Source organism: Lissotriton vulgaris, chromosome 2_1 (genome assembly GCF_964263255.1).
Source record: "Lissotriton vulgaris chromosome 2_1, aLisVul1.2, whole genome shotgun sequence".
NCBI lineage: Eukaryota > Metazoa > Chordata > Amphibia > Caudata > Salamandridae > Lissotriton > Lissotriton vulgaris.
This window is the reverse complement of record NC_141687.1, coordinates 2,085,821,720-2,085,844,258: the sequence shown is the minus strand read 5'-3', so window position 1 is coordinate 2,085,844,258 and position 22,539 is coordinate 2,085,821,720. Positions and strand designations below refer to the sequence as shown.

The window sequence follows — 22,539 nt, the reverse complement described above, 5'->3', positions numbered from 1 at the left end:
TCGGGAATTGAACCCTGGTCCAGGGCCGTTCTCTGCTTCCGGGTCTGCCGCCTCTAACCAGTGAGCCACACCACTCCATTACTACTACTCTGGTTAGCACATATTTTGACAAAGGCCATTAACAGCTGGGGAACTGTACCAACATCTTCAAGGCAGTCCTTCAAGCACTCAGTCTGTCTTTAAGGAAAAGGGGTGCTGCAGTGGCAAAGCCACTGTGCAAGGATGAAGCACAGCAAAAGAACTCTGAGGCATGCTGCCCGCTACTACAAACGTTCAGGGAGAGAAGAGCTTTGCCCTGCATGGGTAACAGCCAGGAAAACACACAATATACCTGTATAGCAGCGTAAACAACAACAGAAAGAATCACAGTGGCTATATGTCTACTCTATTTTAAAACAAAGAACAACTAAATTCTGGATGTTCATCAACATCCTCGAATGTCACGGTCATGACAGATATAATGGAGTCCCAGCAAGCGCATGGATTAAGCATGTTCAATCATTATACTGTGCGCCCTTTACTAGAACATGCATAAACCAAGCAACCTCCCTCAGGAGACAGTACTTCGCATAACAGTTTGTACATCAGAAACGGGGCCTGGCAATTACTAGTCTTCCTCCATCCTTGCCAAATGCGAAGTGTAGCCGCATGTCTAAAATTTTGAACAACATATGGAGCGACAGAGCTTTGGCCCAAATAGGCTTCCAGGCCACCTATTCAAAGAGGACTGTGACTTTTGGACCTCTCTTCTCACACCCCTCTGTCAGTACTGCAGAACAAATGTATTTGTCCCTGAAGCATTGACAGGCTTGATTCTACAACCTATACTCCAAAAAACGAGATACTTCGGACCCTACAAACTACACTGCTAGACTTTGAGGCCAAAGACTTCACAAGTCTTCTACTACATGACCTAGACATCTGGGCCAGAGACGAGAGCATCCTCCCTGCGTACCAATCGGGCTTCATGGAAGGGGCCTCGACGACGGATACCATCTTAAACGTGGCCAATCTTGTCGAGGAGGGTACTCTCTCAAACCATGAACCACTTTTTGCCTATTCTCTGGATTACTCCATAGCCTTTGACAGTGTCAACCGGAATATTCTCTGGAAGAAATTACAGACATGGGGAATCCCAGCACGCTGCTGGGCGCTGTTATAGCACATTACTCTCAAACCTAAGTACGCACCAAGCTCGCCCAAAATACAGCGGAAGCTAAAATTTATTTAGACCAAGGTCTCAAAGGATGCCACCTGGTGCCTATGCTTTTTAATTTGTATACCGATGTTCTAGGAATTCGTTAACCTGCTAGTACCTAACAATCTGGTGTAATTACCTGTTCATGATGAAGTTTGCCGCTGATATGATCTTAATGGATCACACAAAAGTGGGTTTGCAGAGAATCCTGGATATGCAAAATACTTAAAACATCGCCAACAAACTAGTGGCCAACTGCAAAATAACAAAGGTTCTTCTCCTCGGCCGCTACACCCATAAACTCATACACCACTGGAGCCTTTGTATTTTTAAAATAACTACTGCCTCCAAATACTACTACCCTGGGGTGTGGTTCGTGAGCAATGGCAAACCCAAGGCATACATCTCTTCCATTGAAGAAAAGGCCAAAGGAGTGACTTACGCCTTGTGTAAACTTCAAAGCAGCATCATCTAATACTATGAAAGAAATTCTGAAGGTTATCTTCACAAACGGACACAAATCTGGGTTGGACTATCATGCGGAAGCCTGCTCCAAATTAAACCTGGTCATGGAGTATTGGGAAAACTTCATACATCATCCACTGGCCTTAAAATCCCTTGAAAAAACAAGTGAGGGTTTTACTCAGGCAGGAAGATCTCTGACCATCGAATCCTCAACTAGCAACATCCAGCTTGTTCTAAGCTCTAATAGGGAAAAGCTCTGCCAGCCTTACTTAAATAGTGCATCAAGCAAGTCAAACTTAAAGCAGATTTTGCTTCCCAGACTCCTGGTTTTACCAATAAAGGACATGAATGCCAGCTGGAATTCATTGGCATAATCCGGGGCCTGCAGATTATGCCATCTGCATGGGGAATCATTGGTCCACTTCATCTGCCCGGACTTGTTAAATGCATGTCACACTTTAATAAAGTATCTCTTTTTCAAATACGGCGCTACACTTGCACTGAGGCGAAAATACTTCTTTTTAACTTGGAAATTTCAGTGGAGCTGGCCTGCTTTGTTGGGTACTTGAAACAGCTTTGAAAAGTAAAAAAATATAAGGGGTCCTTAATCCAATATGACAAAATTCTGCATCTTATTTAGTATCTTAGTTATTGACATATGTCTTTTTACTGTTTTTATGACAATTTGAAACAATTAATTATAATAATTGAAACAAATAAAGCGGTATTCCTTAGTCTGCTACTGTATTTGCTGGTACTTTGCACATGTTTTACACAGAGCATTTTATTGTGTATTTATTCCTTTTTAACTAATGATTAATTGTAATTTTTCATCTCTATCAATGATGTTTTATATTATTGCACTGTCTTTTTGTGGCTGTGTTTTAAATACCGAAATAAAGATTTTGAAACAAAACGACTGAACGCTATTGGTTTAGGAATCAATAAAAGGTCTGCATTACACATCGAGGGGGTAACATCTCCATCACCAGTGAACAAATTATATAATTGCTCAAGGGGTTTTAATAGAAGGTGAGAGTTATCCCGGTTTTATAGCCATTAGACTGTTCTTCTTTTCTAGCAGCTTAACTAGCTTCTCTATCCATGGTGTCCCTACTGTCCATTCACACTGCCACATGTGAGATTCCCTCCCTTTGTGTTACTGGTTTGAGTCGCAGCACTAGGGGCCATCAGTCACATTCATCAAGCGATTTTGGAGTCTCAAATGGTGCGAATCGCAAAATTCGGCCGTTTGCGATTCCAAGGTCACTTTTTTGGATGCATTAAACAATTTTTTAGAAATCACAATTTTTTGCGAATTCTAAAAATGCGATTGCATTTAAGGAACCGCATTTTTGCGATTCCTTAAATTCAATGCATGACTGTTTAAAAAAAATGCGAATTCGCAAATAGGGGGAGCAAATTAACACGAGGTTGAACCTCGTGTTAATTTGGGAAATCTTTCAAAAATGCTCATAAAAGCATTTTTGAAAGTGTCATGTTACACACACACATGTCCTTTGGACATGTGTGAGTGAAACTTGCACTTAAAAAAACATTTCAAGGGTGCAGGGCGGGGCCTTTGGACCCCCCTCAGCACCCTTGAAATGCATTAACAAATTGCGATTCGCAAAATGAAAATCGCAAAATGTTAATGCCTTCCCATTGATTCCTATGGGTCTTTTGGCCTTTAGGAATCAATGGGAAGGTTTTCCTTAATTGCGATTTGCAAAATGTGAATCGCAATTAAGGAAAATTAAGAAATCGCAAAAATATTTGCGACTTATTCATGCATTGACGTTTGCGATTTCTAAATTGCGATTCCTTAATTTTCGCAATTTAGGAATCGCAAATGGGTGCAATGATGCATGTGGCCGTCTATGTATGAAGGCAATTTTGCGATCGCAAAAGCCGAAATTCACCGAATTTCAGCATTTGCGATTGCAAAATAGCTTAGTGGTATGTATGTAAGTGAAACAGCCTCGCAAAATAAGAAATCGCAAATTTGCGTTTCTCTATTTTGGGCATGTATGTGTGCCACATGGGCACTCATGCACATTTCAGGGGTGCAACAGGGTGTCCTTTTGACACCCTGGCACCCTTGAAATTGCATTCTCAATTTGCGATTCTCTAACTGAGAATCGCAAATTGAGAATGTCTTCCCATTCATTCATAAGGGTCTCTAGGCCCATAGGAATGAATGGGGAGGTTTTCCTTAATTGCAAATTGCAATTTGTGATTCGCAATTAAAGAATATGAAGGATTCGCAAAATTATTTGCAAATCCCACATACATACGCATTTTGCAATTCTCAAATAGCGATTCTCTAAAAATTGCTATTTGAGAATCGCAAAATGTAACTTTCATACATATGGCCCATGTCTATCTGCTCAGTTCCCTTACTCATACAAATATTGCTTTAAGTGCATCAGGGACAGCTCGGCTTTTTGAATTCTACTAGCTTGCAACTGGGTTCGGCGAATACATATTTTTACGAACTGCATAGAGGGATTTTGTTTGTTTCTACTCCGGGTATAGCAGTTGTTCTTGAAGCTTGAAATCGGCATATTGATTATTGCTACACATTCTATGCTGTATTGATATTGCTACCCCTCTATTCATAGCCTTCAACGTCCCCCAGTAAATATGGTAGTTCATATCGGCAGGGCCATTGTCTGCCAAATATTTACATAGGCTTTCCCAGATCTCCTCCCAATGAATCTAACTCTTTACGAGGCGTATGTGCATTCTCCATATGGTACGTAAGGCTGTCCGCTTGTTCTTCCCATTTCGGCTCTATATGAGAATGGTATGGTATAGCACCCCCAAATTGGGCTCCTCTAATCTCTTCAGCACTCCGTGGGAAACAAAAACCTAAACAATTCTGCTATAGCTATTATGGATGACAGAGTTGTCACATAACCCCTGTTCTGTTTTAACTTTTACATTTTTTTGGGAAGGCCTTAGTGCAGGGGTCTCCAATCTTTTCTTTAATAGGATGAATTTATGTTAAATGGAAATCGTCAAATATACTAATTTTATTAGTTTTGTAGTGTTATATTAGTGATCACATCAGGCAAGATTACATTAGTGGCTACCCTCAGCAAAATTACACCCAGTGATCACCTTAGTGCATCAGGCAAGTTTGCCAGCAGTATTTGAAAACAAAATTGTCAATTGGTAATGTCATTACATGGGTATTACATAAAAGTCATATCGGTGACACCCCTGAAACCAAGGTAATAGCACGAGTAATCAGTTGGTGCAGTGCCGAATGATTTATGACTCAAATATCAGCTTTAAATATATGTTGGAAATTCAACCATTTTTGTCCCAAGCATCAGCTTAAGAGTTCTGAAAATGCATACGTTTTCATCTTGAAAGCACAATTTTCACATTTGGTGTACATATATTAATTCATCCGAGGAAAAGCTTCTAATTTCGTAGGGAGTTGGGAGAACCAGACTATGGGATAGAAACATAGTGACACTTTGGCAAGGATACACAGATTTCTAAACTGAGTGCCAAATAGTCTTTTGCCTGAATGATTAATATAGCAGAATAACATTTAGCAAGCTAACACAACACATATAACCATCTGTACAAAGAGGAAAGATTCTATCCACTTTATAGAGCACTGATTCATTCACACATTTTGCAAAAATGTCACTAGGTTAGGGGTCTCCAACCTTTTCTTCAGGAAGAGCTACTTATGTTTACTGAAAATCACCCTGAGCTACCAGAATTATTAGTGTTGTGGGGTCAAGGAGCGACCCTTGACCCTGCTTACGGGTTAGGCCGCACCCTTGCTGCTCAGCTCCGCCTGTGTTGCTTTGCCCTTGGTGCCTGCTGCTCTGCTGCTCCGTGAGTTCGCCCCTCTCTCCCCCACTCTGTGTATATTTTGTGCCTCCCCTCCTACTCACTTTTCTGTATTGTGATTATTGTGATTACTGTTCTGTGCCGTTTTTGTTGACCGCCCTGTGATCTGTTTTCTGTACCTCCCTCCACTTGCTCCATAAGCACGCCCCCCACTCTGTGTTTATTTTGTGCCTCCTACCTTACCCACTTTACTCTATTGTGATTATTGTGATTACTGTTCTGTGCCGATATTGCTGACCCCCTTTGCCCCTTAGTATTCTGTTTTTTGTGCCCCCGTCCACTTTTGCCTTCCGTCCCCTGTATCTTTCCGCCGCTGCCTCCCAGTGGCCCGCCCCCTCGCTCTTCCATGTGCCTCCCCGCTCCCACCTCCCAGCTGCTCCTCCCTTCCACCTCCCCTTATATGGTGGTGGCGCGCAATGGGCACGCCGCTGGCGTGCCAAAGGTGCGTCTAAGTCTAGCCCTTCTGCGCCCGTCAGCGCCTGGACCATGCCCATGGCCAGAACCTCTGGCCCCCGCAGCTACCACAATGCCTGACACCGCTAACGAGCCCAGCACCCACCATGCACTCAACACCGGACGATCACACACCTGCTTTCTGGAAGCTCCACGGGCCTTTCACCTGCTGGAACTGCAGCTTCACCAGAATCCGCCCTGCCAAGCCTCCGACCTGGAAAGAATCCAACCACCTCAGATAAATCCTCCTCAACACCCGCTTCGTCTGCTAACACGCCGTCTAACTCTGTGACCTACTTGACTCCAACACCACAGACGTTGCCTTCCTGACAGAGACCTGGCTAAACCCCGCTTTGACACCCGACATTGCCATAGCCATCCAGGAAGGCTACAAGATCACCCGCAGGGACCGCACCAATGGAGTAGGAGAGGAATCTCCATCGTACACAGGAACACTCTCAGAGTCTCAACCAACACTGACAACACCCTCAGCACGGCCGAACACCTGAACTTCCCGATCCACACAGATCCCAACACCTCCCTCAGAGGGAACCCTCAGCTACAGACCCCCCGGACCACGACCACAGTTCAGTGACTCAATCGCCGACTTCGTCAGCACACACGCCCTCACCTCCACGGACAACATCCTCCTTGGGGACTGGAACTTCTACCTCGAGAACAACAACAACACCAACTCCATCACCCTGATGACAACCGAGCCAGCCTCAGACTCAGACAATTTGTCACATCACCCACCCGCTCCGCCGGCTACACGCTTAACCCCATCTTCACCGCTAGTCCACACATCTCCTTCAACCACAGCACCTAACTTCACTGGACCGACCACTGCTGCATTCACTTCACCTACCGGAAATCCACCACCACACTCAATAGATGCCTTGCCGATGCTGGAGCAAAGTCACCAAAGACCAGCTAAACACCACCCTTGCCCAAAGCCCATCCGTCGACCCTACTGACCCCGACACCGCCTCCCGCAATCTCAGTCAATGGATCGCTGACTGCGCCAACACCCTAGCCCCATTCGAGAAACCCTCCAACCGACACACCAGCAAGAAAGCCAGTTGGTTCACTGAAGACCTCCAGGACTCCAAACAAACCTGCCAGAAGCTAGAGAAGAACTGGCTCTGGGAACGAACGCCGGACAGCTACACAGCCCACAAGAACGCCACCCCCAAACACCATCACATCATCAGATCCACAAAAAAGTACTCCTTCGAAGACCACCTAGACAATAACGCACAAAACAGCAAAGAGCTAATCAATATCGTGAAGGAACTCTCCATCCCCAGCTCCAACACCAATGACATCCCACCCTCACAAGAACTATGCGACTCGCTGGCCACCTTCTTCCACCGCAAGATCGCAGACATTCACGATAGCTTCAACGCCATGACCACCCCTACAACCACTGAAACCTCCACTCCCACGACAACCATCCGCACCAACCGCCTACTCTCCTGGACCGGCATCAACAACGACGACACCATCAAGATCATGCACGCCATCCACTGCAGGTCTTAATCAGACTCATTCCCACACCATATCTTCAACAAAGCTAGCTCAACCATCGCACCCCACCTCCTGAAAGTCATCAACATCTCCTTTGAGGCTGCGACCTTCCAGGAGAGCTGGAGGCATGCCGAGATCAACACCCTAATCAAGAAACCCAAGGCGGACCCCAAGGAGCTCAAGAACCTCCAGCCCATCACCCTGCTCCCGTTCCCGAAGACGATCATCGAGAAGTCCGTCAACAAACAACTGACCCGCTACCTCGAGGAGAACAACATCGTGGACCCATCCCAGTTCGGATTCCAAGGCAACCACAGCACCGAAACTGCCCTCATTGCCACCACCAATGACATCAGGACCCTGCTAGACAACTGAGAAACCGCATCCCTCATCCTCCTGGACCTGTCAGCCGCCTTCCACACGGTCTGCCACTGCACACTACGAACATGCCTCCACAATCCCGGGATCCAAGAGAAGGCCCCTGACTGGACTACCTCCTTCTTCTCTGGCAAAACACAGAGCATCCACCTGCCCCTTCCGCTCCGAAGCCACTGAAATCCTCTGTGGCATACCCCAGAGATCAGCCTTCAGCCCAACGCTGTTTAACATCTACATGGCACCGCTCGCCCACGTTGCCCGACTACATGACCTCAACATCATCTCCTATGCGGACGACACTCGGCTGATCCTCTCCCTCACCAAGGACCCCCACGCATCCAAAACCAACCACAACGAAGGAATGAAAGCCGTCACTGAATGAATGAGGAGCAGCCGACTGAAGCTGAACTTGGACAAAATGGAAGTCCTCATCTGTGGTCCCACCCCCTCGGCCTGTGAAGACTCCTGGTGGCCAACAGCTCTAGGAACAGATCCAAAACCCACCGACCACGCACACAACCTAGGGGTCATCATCGACTCCACCCTCTCCATGACAAAGCAGTTCAACGCCGTCACATCCTCCTGCTTCAACACCCTCCGGATGCTACACAGAATCTACAAGTGCATCCTCACCGAAACAAGAAGGACGGTCACCCAGGCCTTCGTCAGCAGCAGATTGGACTACGGAAACGCCCTCTACACTGGAACCTCGGCCAAATTCCTGAGACGACTTCAATGCATCCAGAACGCCTCAGCATGTCTGATCCTCGACATCCCCGGCCGCAGCCACATCACACCCCACCTGAGAGAACTGCACTGGCTCCCCGTCAACAAAAGGATAACCTTCAAGCTCCTCACCCAAGCATACAGAGTACTCCCAACCACCGGATCAGACTACCTCAACAGACGACTCAGCTTCTAGTCCCCTACCTGCCAGCTTTGCTCCTCAGATCTCACACTCGCCATAGTCCCCCGCATCCAAAGAGCGACCTGCGGCGGCAGATCGTTCTCCCACCTCACCGCCAAGACCCGGAACACCCTCCACATCCACCTACGGCAGACCCAAGACCTGCTGACATTCAGATCACTCATTAAGACTAGGCTTTTCAAGCAGTAACTGCACCACCCTCCCCCCAGCGCCTTGGGACCCTCATGGGTATGTAGTGAGCTCTACAAATGTTTTGATTGATTGCTTGATTGATTGATGATAATAACCAATACATCAGACAAGATTATATTAGTGGCTATCCTATGCAAGATTATCAGCATTGATCACCTCAGTGCATTAGGCAGGGATACCAGCAGTAACATAAAAAAGGTTTTGTCAGTTTGGAATGCTTTTACATGGGTAATAAAAAGATTCAACAGCCATGGCATCAATGTAATATTATTAGTAAAAATTCTTCCCAACACCAAATGATTGATCACTCAAATATTCGCTTTACATGTATTTTGTAATATATTTTGGAGATGTAACAATTTTTTCTCCAAAACTCAGCTATGGAGTTCTAAAGGTGCACATATTTTGGTCTCAATATCTATTATATCTATTAATCCAGACAAGCAAATACTTTTTAATTTAGTAGGCTGGGAAGCAAGCAGAAGAGCTTCTTAGAGGTAGCTGGAGAGCTTCTAGTTGCACATGAGCTACTCGTTGGAGAATCCTACACTAGGTCCTTTCATTTTCCATTGCACCACAATATGCTAACTAAGAAACACAGACAGAACTCTGCTAATGAAATCAAGACAAATGCCAGTCTCAAAAGGACATTGATGATAGACCTACTGCACTTACTGCATAAAAAGTACCATATAGGTTACTTGAAAGGATTTATCTAATGTTTTCGTAAGGGTGTTGCATCAGCATATCCATTCCTTAAAATAGACTTCATATGGAAGGGATAGTTCAGTTTAGCAAATATATTTTGCCTGGTAATATGAATGTTCTGGTTATCTCCTGGCTGTCTCCTAGTATAATAGTCAAGACTTTTAAGTGCGAAGTTTACTTTCAGAAGCAAAAGCTAGAAATTCTTAAATGTCCATGTTCTGTTTCATGCACTTTTTAATGGGTATTAAAAATAGGTTGTTAACACTTAGTTGCATTAATTCCAGTCAATGGATTTGCATTTCAGGCAATTATTTGACGTTACTTGTAGTCAGACCATGCCAACTGTAAATGGATTATACATGACTATGAATAAATCAACATTTAAATTAAAGACCAAAACTCAACAAATGGTTAAAAATGTAATGGAAACAAATGGTGATTCTACATGATGATACATTGTTACTTGTTACTGACACATACTTCCCTGCACAAAGGGTGGATCAATCTTTAATTGTGAATTCAGTAACTTTAAGGTTACTGCCCACATGCATCATTGAGAATTGCATTTGCAAACGGTGCGAATCGCAATTTTCGGCCGTTTGCGAATGCAATTCTCAAATTTGAGATGCATCATGCTTTTCGTAATTTTAGTAATCGCAACCATGTTGCGATTTCTAAAATTGCGATTGCATTTAAGAAATCGCAATTTGAGATTTCTTAAATGCAATGCATGAACATTTTTAATTTGCGAATTCGCAAATAGGAAGGGGTAAATTAGCATGAAATTGACCTTCATGCTAATTTGCGAAAACTTCCAAAAATGAACAAAAATGCATTTTTGAAACTTTCATGTTACACACACACACATGTCCCTGGGACATGTTTGTGTGAAACTTGCACTTAAAGTTACATTTCAGGGGTGCAGGGGGGTCTTTTGTACCCCCCTCTGCACCCTTAAAAAATGCATTCACAAATTGCAATTCACAAAATGCTAATCGCAATTTGTGAATGCCTTCCCATTGATTCCTACGGGCCTCTTGGCCCATAGGAATCAATGGGAAGGAATTCCTTAATTGTGATTCGCAAATTGTGAATCTCAATTAAGGAATTTTTAGAAATCGCAAATAAAAATGCGATTTTTTTGATGCATAGCAATTTGCGATTTCTTAATTGCGATTCCTTAATTTTCGCAATTAAGAAAACGCAAATGCTAACTTTGATGCATGTGGCCGTACATTCCTACATAACTAACAACTAGTTTAGAAGATTCTAAGGCATTGTAGCCCTGCCATACTTTATACCCTGTTCACCACACTCTTTATCATCTCTGTGACATGGTTGCATGGATCACCCAATGTGCCACAGGCACCTTAAGGTTTCTGTCAGCACTGATTATGGAATACTCCACTGGTTAGTCTACTGGATGGAAATCCAAGAGATTACAGACATGCGCAAGATCACTCTGCCAGTCAGTTTCAGCTGCATGCTAGTTTGCTTTGCTAAAGGAAGTTTGACTTCCAGAAAAAAGTTTGTCTCAACGGAGAGGGCTTCATCGGGACCGATGCCGAGCAGCATTCGATTGAGATCGAGGTGTTCCCAGGCATGGACTTTGCTCACTTAGAATTTTCCCACTTTCTTCTGACTGCACAGAGACCCGTTCTTCAGCAACCTGACAAATTTCAAGTCCTGGTTCAGATCCAGCTTGTAGTTTATCCTGCCAACAACTCAGCGATGGCCACTTTTTCTCCATAAACGACTCTAAGTCAGAAGGTAAACTTTCCAACGTGACAAACTTGGTCCCTGTATTTGACTCACTCTCTGTTGGTGTCGGTCTTAACTTTTGATTTTGAACAGGTAAAAGTGGTTAGTGCTTTGTCTTTTGTGGTGCTATTTTTAATTCAGACTTAAAAAAAATAATTTCTCAGATTCTACGATGGGTGGAAAACATGCAGGCTTCCTCCCCATCTAGGACATACAGCCACACATGGAATATGGAGGTACTACTTACCAACAGACAGGAATTACTTTTTAACCTATAATTAATATTTCCCATGTTTTGAAGTCGCATCGAATAAGTTCATAAAGTCATGGATTCTGAAGTCTTAAAACATGATATCTTTCATTTTAGATGCTGGATCAGTGACACATTATTTCTGCTGTGAACAACCAGCACTGCCAATGAGGGTCCCCTGCTCTCACTCCTGACCCTGGATCTAATTACACACTCTCCATAGACACCACACCGAAAAAGCACTGTGATTTTGATTTGGTTAGCTCACTAGTATTGAGTGTCAGTTTTCCAAAGACTCTGCTCCTCGCTACTCTTGATTCATTTTCAAGATACTGTGCTTTAGTTTCTCAGAGGCAGATAGTGGCCACTGCACAGTATTCAAATGTTTAAGACGTTGCACATTTTTGTTTTGTGTATGCTACAAGTAAATCACCTCTCTGTCCTAGCCTTGATACCCCATACAAAGTTCTGTCGCATCGGAGGGCGCTCTTTCAAACTACTGGGGGCCAAGTTATGGAACTCCCTCCCTCTCCACATCCGATGCATGGATAATTTGTTAGCTTTCCGCAGATCGATCAAAACCCATCTCTTTCCCTCCCTGTAGGTCCCTCTTTCGTTGTCAGCTGGTTGTGTTACGGTTCTAGCGCCGGGACGCCCCGTGGCTGGGGCAGCTGTTTGCGCTTTACAAAACAGGTAACATAACATAACATAACATAATAGCTGCATCTTGCTTTGTTTTAGATATTTTATTCACAAAAGAGACAAGTTCTCACCATCCCGGGTGGTTTGGTTTACTTGTTTTGTAACACCTTGTATTTCCTTTCCTGTTTGCATAATCAGTGTCTCACACTATGAGACTGATGCTTACCCCTCCTCTGATCATTTGTTATCATTACAAGCACAGACTTGGGGTAATCAATTGATGGCTTTCCCCATCTATTTTTTTTTACTTTTGCTTGCCTCACAGTGTTTGAATGGGAGCAGCTTCTTCAGACCCAAGCCCTCTCCACAGTAGGCGCCTAGTCTTCATCTCACTATTTAAGATAGGACTGGGTCTGCCTAACCTGCTTCACTGTGGATTCCCTTAATATTCCTTTCTGCCCACTTCTTCCACCACAGCATGTTAAGCCTGGAAAATATGCATCACTGGTGTTCGACACCAGCTTGCCATCTCCAGTGGAGGGAACTTTGTTCCAGCTAGTAGACCGCAGGAGCCCCCACAGAGAGACCCACACAACAGTACTCCCCATACTCCAGGGACTTCACTTTTATGCTCACTATTCACTCCGTTCACCTTCACACATCCCAAAGAATAGAGCCACATCAAAGCTCTGAGCAACATTCTTACAAATGTTAACAACTTTCGGTGATGATGGGTACTTCATATAGACAGAAAGCTCAATCCTAAATATTGGTGCTCAAAGCAATAAGTGGAGAAAACAGAAAGATGACGAGAAATCATTTTAGTCCTTTTTAAATAAGCTGAATACAGGCACCATCTCAGAACTCAGCAATAACATTTCTGCAGACAATGGGACCAGGGCATTGTACAGGCATATATCTTGACACTGGGTCCACCCCTATAGTTAAGGGAAATGCAAACCTAGTTCGGTGTGCCTAACTCAGTTTTTATAAAAACAGTCAAGTCTCTGTAATCATTTAAAGCACCAGATCGGATGGGACCATAGGTCCTAACCTTCTACCAACCATGCTTTTTATGGACGACATTAAAATTTGGGCAGGTAGCCTCTGTCCACTATACAGTCATTGGCCACGATCACAAGTTGTACCAGAGTTTCAGCATCAGTTGATTTCCCTTCAATTTGTAAGAAATGTTCATCCTTGCTTTAGAAAATAACCTGCTGATAACACTGTTATATGTGAAAGTAATCTATGGGTCCCTGACAACACAATATTCAAACACAGGTACAAATAAGTGTCTGTGTTCTTTGGTTGTAATTCCTTAGTTCTTTACTATTCCATTGTCACAGTAAGTTATGATTCCATTCTGGAGTTCTTAGAGTAAGCTTTAATCACAATTCGTAGCCAGTAATAATTCTTAGCCAAAACATGTTTCTTCATCGGTACATTAAACAAACTGAGTTCATCAGGACTATACAAGCATCTTAGTCATCAAAAAAAGGGGCTGTATCCATTTCGCTTAATATATCGTCCACGCTCATCAAGTGTATCTCAAATGAATTTTGGTTTCTCACTACTGTGGCTCTGCCCCCCCCATAGGAATGCGTGGGGGATTCCCTGATAAGTGTTTCAGTGGTATTTCCCGATATGACAGGCACAGCGTGGTCAAGTTTGGTATGTTTGAAATAGTGATAATAAATGCCATGCAATGGTGTGCGCAGATTTATTATAACTGTTTTAGAAATGCCACTTTCAAAAGTTGGCATTTCTGTGTGCTATGTGTCTTCCTGCCTGATTTGAATTGCCTGTCTGGCTTTTAAGTGACTGGGGCTGGAGAGGTGTGTGTGGCTCCAGGAGGGGTAGGGTGAGTCCGCACTAGACTGAATGGGACATTTACATTTGGAGTAGTGGGAGTAGTAGTCTCCTGAATAGGATTGTGCCTGCCCTGTAAAATGCTGGCTCCACCCCCCTGTGGTGTGTCTAATGACCCCACCTCCCTGTGGTGTGTCTAATGACCCCACCTGACAAAGGGTAAGGGGAGCCTTGTAAACAAAGTGCTCCAACTCCCGCCTGAACCAGTTTTTGCTGGTTCCCCAGGCCCTGTGCTGGTGGAGACCAAGGGAAAAAAGGAAATAAATATAGGGGCTGTGACCCCCCTGAAATATGTGCTGTTCCTGTATATTTGGGGGCTTGCTGTTGCTGGCCTCCCTGGGCCCAGCTGTGCCCCTTGGACCTTTTCCTTGAATGTTCCACTCTAAAGAGTAATTACATCCAGCGCCTCGTGAGCGCTACCTCCAAATTGCCAAAGAAGAGTGTGCGGGCTCTGCAGCACGGAGCTGCCGCTAACGTAGAGGGAATCCTGATGTGGGGATTCCCCACCTGGATGCCGAGAGGAGCGGTGCCCACCCCGCATTTCTGCATATTTCTAAAGGCGGGTGCCCACCCCGCACTTGAGCTTTACTTCAAAGTGGGAGCCCACCCCGCGTTTTTGTATTGTGGAATATCGGATGCCACCCCCGCTTGTTATGTTTTTTTGTGGGTGCCCACCCTACTTTTGTCCATCTGTGATTAGCGGATGCCCACACCGCTTATGTAGCCAAGGAAATCACCGTCGCGACCCGGAAGCCAGGCGGCCTTGCCTGACTGTGGGCGGGGCCTTGGAGGCAGAGCAGAGTGGTGCCTGAAGGAGGACGGGAGCCCACTCTGCGAGAAGTCCCTGAGCTGTCCCCGTGCTGAAGAAGCCTTGGTCCCAGGTAGGGGTACCGGATGAAAAGAAGCAAAGAAGTAGAGTGCCGCGGGTCAACGGGGCTCCCGTGAGCCCTGCGTGCAGACCAGAGGAGTGAGGAAGTCCCTCCACGCTGAGGGGACCAACTCAGGTGAGAGGCCGTGTTAGAGGTATGGGGTAGTGTGGCCTCATTACCCCGCAATAGCAGCTGCCCAGAGTGGTAGTGGACAGCTGCCAGGACTAATTCCACACACCAGAGCCATTGTTGATGAGACTGGGAGGGTGAAGTTGCTTCCCCTCCACGCTGGTTGTGCTGTCAGGAACGGGGTAAAACCTTGACAGAGGCCCCTGTTGCATTTTGATGCGGAGCACACTAACGTTGTGGTACTCCCTAGGACTGGCACCCAGCGCCCTGAGCCCAGAATAGTGACCTGGTGATTTTGGACTCCAGGGGCTGATGTATGTGGTATCCTGATGTGGTGGCACCTGGCCAGTTGCTAGAAGTTGCCTGCTGCACAAGTGTGGTGTGAACCTTCCCAGTGTTACTGGGGGGGCCACCGGTACTATATAGGGAAATGCTCATGATTATGCCTAAAGGTGATTTCTGCAGAATGTGGGTTAGGTGAATTGGGATGATGTATCATGTGTTTATGCTGATGGTCTATGCATAATGTGTTTTGTTCCTAATGTGATGCCTACACAACTGCATAATATGTTTATGCTTGTGATTTATGCACCCTGATTTATGCCTCTGATGCTTATGAGGTTATTCCTTAATGTGTTTATGCTGGTGAGGCCTAATGCTTAATATGTTTCCTAATGTTATGTTCATGAGGTTCATGCATAATGTGTTCTATGCCTAACACGTAGTGTGGTTTAGGCGTAATGCAAGTTATGCGTAATGTGACTTCGCCTAACGTGATGCAGACATAATGTGTTTATGTTACAGGTGACGATGCTATTGTACTAGTAATTACTGGTGGTGTTTTACATTTACTTACCTGTTCTGTTGGTTCTGACCATGGCCCGATTTGCCTGGTCCTGTATATAATCCCCTGTGAATATTGCCTAGTGCCAGTTGGCACAGTGTAAATGTGTGATTATGTTTCTAATTTGTTTATGATAATACAAAGGCTATTTTTGAGATCACCTTGTGTGGAGTTTCTTTTGGAGTGTGCTCAGTGTGTTGCTGCTGTGTGTGTGTTGCACAAACGCTTTGCATATTGCCTCTGGGATAAGCTTGACTGCTTGTGCCAATCTACCAAGGAGGTGAGCAGGGTTTATCATTAGTGTGTAACTCCTTTGCCCTGACTAGAGTGGTGGTTTCTGCCTGGCTTTGGCGCACGCCTTACCCAACCAGAAGTCCCATTTCTAACAGGCCATAAAGATCTCTTTTTAGATTGCAGATTTAAACCACAGATATAAATTATGCTGCATAAAAGGGATAGTGAGGCTGATTTAGGGACTAGATGTAGGCACGAATTTTGGATGCACCTAGGACATCAGGGGGGCACACCCAATGCTTTCTGCGAGGGGCATTCTGGTGAGTAAAGATCAATGCATCAAAACTTTGCAATCATCAGAACGGAATATTTCAGGGTGTTGAATGGGACATACTGTCCACATATATGGCATGTATAGTAAAAATTACATATTAAGAAGAAACAAAGTGATACAATTAAAGCACAAAATAGTAGGTATCTGGTCTTGGAAATGTGTATGTGTGCTTGCTAATTGTGAGCGCATGCACTTCTGTGGTTGTGTGTGTATGTTTGAGCATGCATGTAAACTGCCTGCCATTGTTTGGGGTCTTCCTGTGAGTGTATGCGTGGGCATTTATGTGCATCTTTTTTATACATATGTGGGTGCACGTGGGACTAGGAAGATGTGTTTATGTATGTGTCTGTATCTCTGTGTGCATGTATGTCCACTTGTGTATTAGTGTTTCCAAAGTATTTCCGTATAAGGGCATTCTTTAAATTAAAAAAATTGACAGACGATATGAATTATAATGTCTCTGTTGTGAAGTCATGTGTCACTTCTGGCAAAGCATAAATTAAAACTCAGTTCACATCCTGTGTGTTTCCAGTAGCCACCACTTGTTATTTAATACCAGAGCACTGCTATCATTAAATAAACACCTGTCATCTATAAAAACCACCAAAGGCGTCTGCAGGGTTAATATAAAATAAAAACAATCTCCTAAAATGATTTACAGCTTAATTAAAAAACATGTGAAAACAAAATACATTCAGACATGATTTTTAACATTTAAAACAAAGGTGTTACTGCTCGTTTCACATGACATATTATGAGGATGCAAATCTGTGTGCCGATATATAATTCAATTGAGAAACTAGACGACTGGGTGAAACAGTGCGGTCCTGCTTGGCAAGGGCCAGACACTCCCTTTTCCTCTTGCTGTGAAGGGGTGTTCTCAGTACTACAAATACAGTAAGTACCTCTTTCCTTCGGCTGGGCCCTCCCGGTCTGGTGATGAGGGCTGTTTCTCCACACAGCAGCTAGGAGGCATAGGGAAGCTCTGGCATTAAAACCAAGAGTGTAAGCTGATGTTATCGCTTGCCGTAGGGAATACAAGTTGGCCCTCGCAGTACGAAAGGGTACATTGAAGGAGGAAGCGTGGAGGCAGTTGCTGGATCCTGGCACTCTCAGAAGCAGTTCGAAGTTTTGGAGTGTGATTAACAAACCGCTGTTTGATCAGGACGGGGGGCCTCGATTGTCCCGTAACAGAGGAAGAGTGGGAATCACATTTTGAACTCATGTTTGACTGCCCGCCTGAGCACAATCGAGGAACTCCTCATGGTATTCAGGAGGCAGCTCCAAGATTTGAGAGGTGTGAGATTCAGCAAGGTATAATTGGTCTTACTGCTGGAAAAGCACCCGGTCCCGATGGGATCCCCCCCAGACCTTTTTAAGGCAGTCCCCTCCTTTTGGGCGCCAATATTGGAGTCCGTTTTTAATGCAGCTGCTCAGTACGGATGCCCCCCCGTCCTGGGCAACCTCTACAATAGTCCCTGTTTTTAAAAAAGGTGACAGAAGCAGCCCTAACTGTTTTAGACCCATCTCACTTATAGACTCAGTGGTAAAAGTGGTGGGTAGGGTCTTCCTTCAAAGACTATCATCCTGGGCAGGGGATAAGAGGATACTGTTGGAAGCTCGGTATGGGTTTCGACAGGGACGGTCTACAGTTGCTCAATGTTTTAACCTTTACCTAATACTGAGTAAATACACCGTCGCCCACCCTGGGACTATTCACCTTGCCTTCATGGACTTGTCAGCGGTTTTTGATTGTGTCCCTAGGAATAAGCTCCGGCAGTCCATGAGGGCAATGGGCATGGAGACCAATATTGTTTATTTTTTGAAGGACTTACATAAGTCAACCAAAGCCAATGTTAGGTTCTCACAAGACCTGCGTGTTACAAGGTATTTTAACATAAAGAAGGGAGTCCGGCAAGGCTGTATATTGGCTCCATTTTTATTTAACTTTTATATTAATGAATTGGATAATGTTTTACAGGCATCTGGGGCTGACAGTCCAAGGGTAGGAAGGCGAGAGATCCCCGTCCCGTTATATGCGGATGACGCGGTCCTCATATCCAGGACCAAAAGGGGTTTACATTTAGTGCTAACCACCTTCGCAGGATTTATGTCTGACAGAGATCTGGTAATTAATAATGCCAAATCCTACGTTATGCAAGTGGGACAGCCGGCAAAGAAGAACTTTCAATTTAGAGTGGGAGACTCAAAAATTCCCCACACAAATGTGTTCTCATATCTACGGGTCCTCTTTGATAACAAGCTTAATTAGGGCCCACTAGTACAGAAAAAAAGGGGATGTTATCAGGGTGAATGCAGCAGCCTTCAATTTTGCTTCCAAATTAGGGAAGAAACCCACCGGAGCTATGCTTCAAGTGTACCAGGCTAAAAGCCTGGCCGTAGCTTCATATGGCAGCGAAATTTGGAGATACAATGTGGGAGAATCCCTCCAAATAGTGGAAAATGATTTCCTGAAACAGCTTTTGTGTGTTCCACGAGGCACATCCAATCTAGCGGTTCACAAGGAATTGGGGGTCCCGTATGTAAATGATGCACTTTCCCTACGCCCACTGATTTTTTGGTTAAAGTGTTGGCTGAACCCAGACCTTCCGCTGACTCACTTGATTATAAAAGCTTGCATGTTACTTGACAACTCAGCTCGTATTCCGTGGCTGAGGTATGTGGAGGAAAAGGGTTTTATTCTCTAACCCGGAAAACATTATTAAGAGAGATGTGGAGGAAATTAAAACCGCCTTCTTGACGAGTAAAAACATGGATAGAGAAGCAAAGGAGGTACAGACCCCAAGGGTGCGGACATACATAATGCTCAAAACAACCCCGAGAGCAGAGCCTTATCTTATGGGGTCATTGTCTACGCACGGAAAATTCCTTTTAACCAGGTTTCGATTGAACCTATTTCACCTCCTGCTTGCCAGACCTAAATATTTTGGTACAGTGGCAGCTCCCTGCGGCTGCGACGGAAAGTCTCTGCAGGACATGCTGCATTTTATGCTTTTATGTCAACTGTATGAATTCCCTCGCAAAAGCTACCTAGTTCCTCTTTCAAAAAAAGATTGAACTTCAGCCAGATTCGACCTGCATTGGTGTATCTCCAATTAGTGAAAGGAGACTGTATACTTTTTATTGTGTTTTTTTTAAACGCAACTGTCATTTCTAGACATTATATGGACCAGTAATGAGTGTCTCCCAGGTTTTTTAATTATTTATTCATGTGTTTTTGCAGTACTGGATATCTTTTTAATAATGCACTGTTACTTATATTGTATTTTTGTTGTGTAAGTTTTATGGTTTATATTTTTAAACCGAATAAAAGTGTATTGAATTTAATTGTTGATTGGGTTGTTACCTTACACTGCCGTTTTGCCACTTTGTTATGATTTACTATCCCAAAAGGTTGCAGATCCGTGGCTACAAGCAGCAGTTTGTTTTACATATTCTTTTTGCGTGCTCTGTTCTCCTAACTGCCCGTATGAGATGGTTCTGTGACCCCTTGAAGTGCTGCACGCCTGTTGACAGGCACTGATTCTATGTATCAAAGAGGGCAGCCTCAGATGACCACTAGATATGCCAAATATATAGGCACAACCTGAAAGTTACTGTCAGTGACTGGCATAATATAAGTGTACAGTTTCAACTTTGCAGACTTCCACTTATACAATGTAATTTATTAGGCACTGTGATTAACTACTTTTATGTCCTGTAATTATTATTATTATTATTGCATTTCTTATATAGCGCCAGAATCGACCCCCGAAGGGGTATCTCCGCGCTTGCCTTGGGAACCCGTCCTGGTTTTTCCCAGTGAGATAGCCCCTACAGGGCATCCCCAAGGTGAAAGCCAGGCATCCCGCCGCGGGGGGGCCGTTGTGGAGATTAAGCAAGCTTAATGCCCAGAGTTGCAGAGTGTGAACCCATGATTAGGTCAGGCACCGAAGCGAGAATTATCGAGTCCGTGGACATTTGAGCTCAACCCCCTGCCGCGTCGGGAATCGAACCCTGGTCCCGGGTCTGACCTCTGCTTCAGGGTCTGCCTGCTCTAACCAGTGAGCCACACTAGGACTATTGCCTTACTTATTACATGCTCATCTTGCACTTCGCCCTATTTAACACATTGTTTTGAATGTTTTTTCACTTACCTTTCTTAAGAAAATTTCATTTGTTTACTTTGCATTAGAATTTTTTGTAATGTTTTTCATTGACTAAACATATTGTATATACGTTACCAAATAAATAAAGACAGGCAAGGAATAAAAGGAACAGATCACAGAATCAGGGCAAGAGTGGGAAGGCAAATGGTATAATGAAACAGACAAAATAAATAAGACGTTACCAGTGATGGAATATATCTATACACAAGACAGGGAAAATCGAACCTGTGAAAATGAGCAAAGGTAGTTAGAAAGGCGGGAACAACAAGAGAGGTATGTGAGTGATATGGAAATGAAATAGAAAATAAGAACAGGAATTATGAAGTGGAACTGTAAAATTATAGCTAAAAAGAAGCAGACGTTATAGACTCAGGAGATTTGGAAAATATAATTGGAAACCAACGTGTAGTAGAGTAAGGAGGGTTGTTGCTATGTTGTTGTTCCACAGATGCATCTGTATATCAATTAATAGGAAACATTCGCTTTGCTATAACATCAAACTGTTATTAACATTTTGTATGAAATTTTTCTTTTTTTTTTACAGAAATTCCACTAGCAACTTCGATTACTCTTCAAGAAATCTTTAATCAAAATGGCAGGATGTCTGAAGGCATAATTGATCATCTCCGTGTCCTTGAAAATAGTACTGTGAATGCCACAGTTACTTCTTCTGTATACTTACCGAACCTGGATAAATTAGTATGCGGCTGCCAAGATGGAAAAATTATTATAACACCTGCTTTACATGCTATACGGACAAGCCTTCTACAAGAACATTCACTTTTAAAAGGTAATGTATTAATACAATGTTATTGTACGTGCAATGTTGACTGAACAGTCGCATTAACCCCTTCCATTCTGATAACGAACCACAGCCGTCATGCACTACCGTGCTCGTGTGCTGATGACGGCTGGGGTTCGTCACGGCCCGCCCCTGTTCGTGTTGTTTACAGCACACGAGGGGATCGCGGCCGCATGTAAGGGGTTAATGATGCTGAAAATAAAATCATATGCTGATCAACAAGTACAACAAACATGACAAAATATCCCTGGATATTTACCCTTTATGGACCGGTAAAGCTCAGGTTTTGCACCTGTGCGCGGCGAGAGGTTGATAGTACACTCTTCTTGCCTATGCCTATCAACAAACATAGTGTCAGTGTTGGATAAATAATTGGCATATTTGACTACTTGTGTAACTGCTTACAAAACTACGTGGCTAGCATAAAAGTCAAATGCCTTCTTCTTTTGGCCACAGCATGGCTTTAGCTACTGCATCCACTGCCCGTGGAGGGAGTTGCGGTGGGGCAGAAAGGCGGGGATGGCAGGGTGGGGGGTGCTAAAAACCGGAATATGGATAATTGGAGGTAAGTAAACAATTTAACCAATAAAACGAATTTTGTAGCGCGGCCTGCATCGCATTTTGCTTACCTCCAATTATCCATATTCCGGTTTTTAGCACTCCTCACCCTGCCCCTCCCACACCCCGCCTTTCTGCCCCACCGCAACTCCGTCCATGTGCCGCGGCTGAGCTACTGTCAGGAAGCTGTGAATTGGCAAATGTGCATCACGAGCATAGAGTGAGAACAAGAGGCATGTACACATATTTGAACATCAGAAGAATCAAAGCTCAGAACAAAACAAGATGCTTACCAAGACCTAACTCAAGCAGAACGGTAAGAAAGAGAATGACCCAGCGAATGG

General features: G+C 44.2%; 1 protein-coding gene across 1 annotated transcript in view; it reads left to right on the top strand.

Moving 5' to 3' along the window:
* Positions 1–22,539, top strand: part of WDR72 (WD repeat domain 72) — a 976,411-nt gene that overhangs the window by 325,704 nt on the left and 628,168 nt on the right. The window contains exon 11 of the mRNA XM_086958315.1: positions 21,380–21,625. Within this exon, the coding sequence (XP_086814441.1) occupies positions 21,380–21,625 (246 nt within the window). The remainder of the gene's footprint in view (positions 1–21,379; positions 21,626–22,539) is intronic.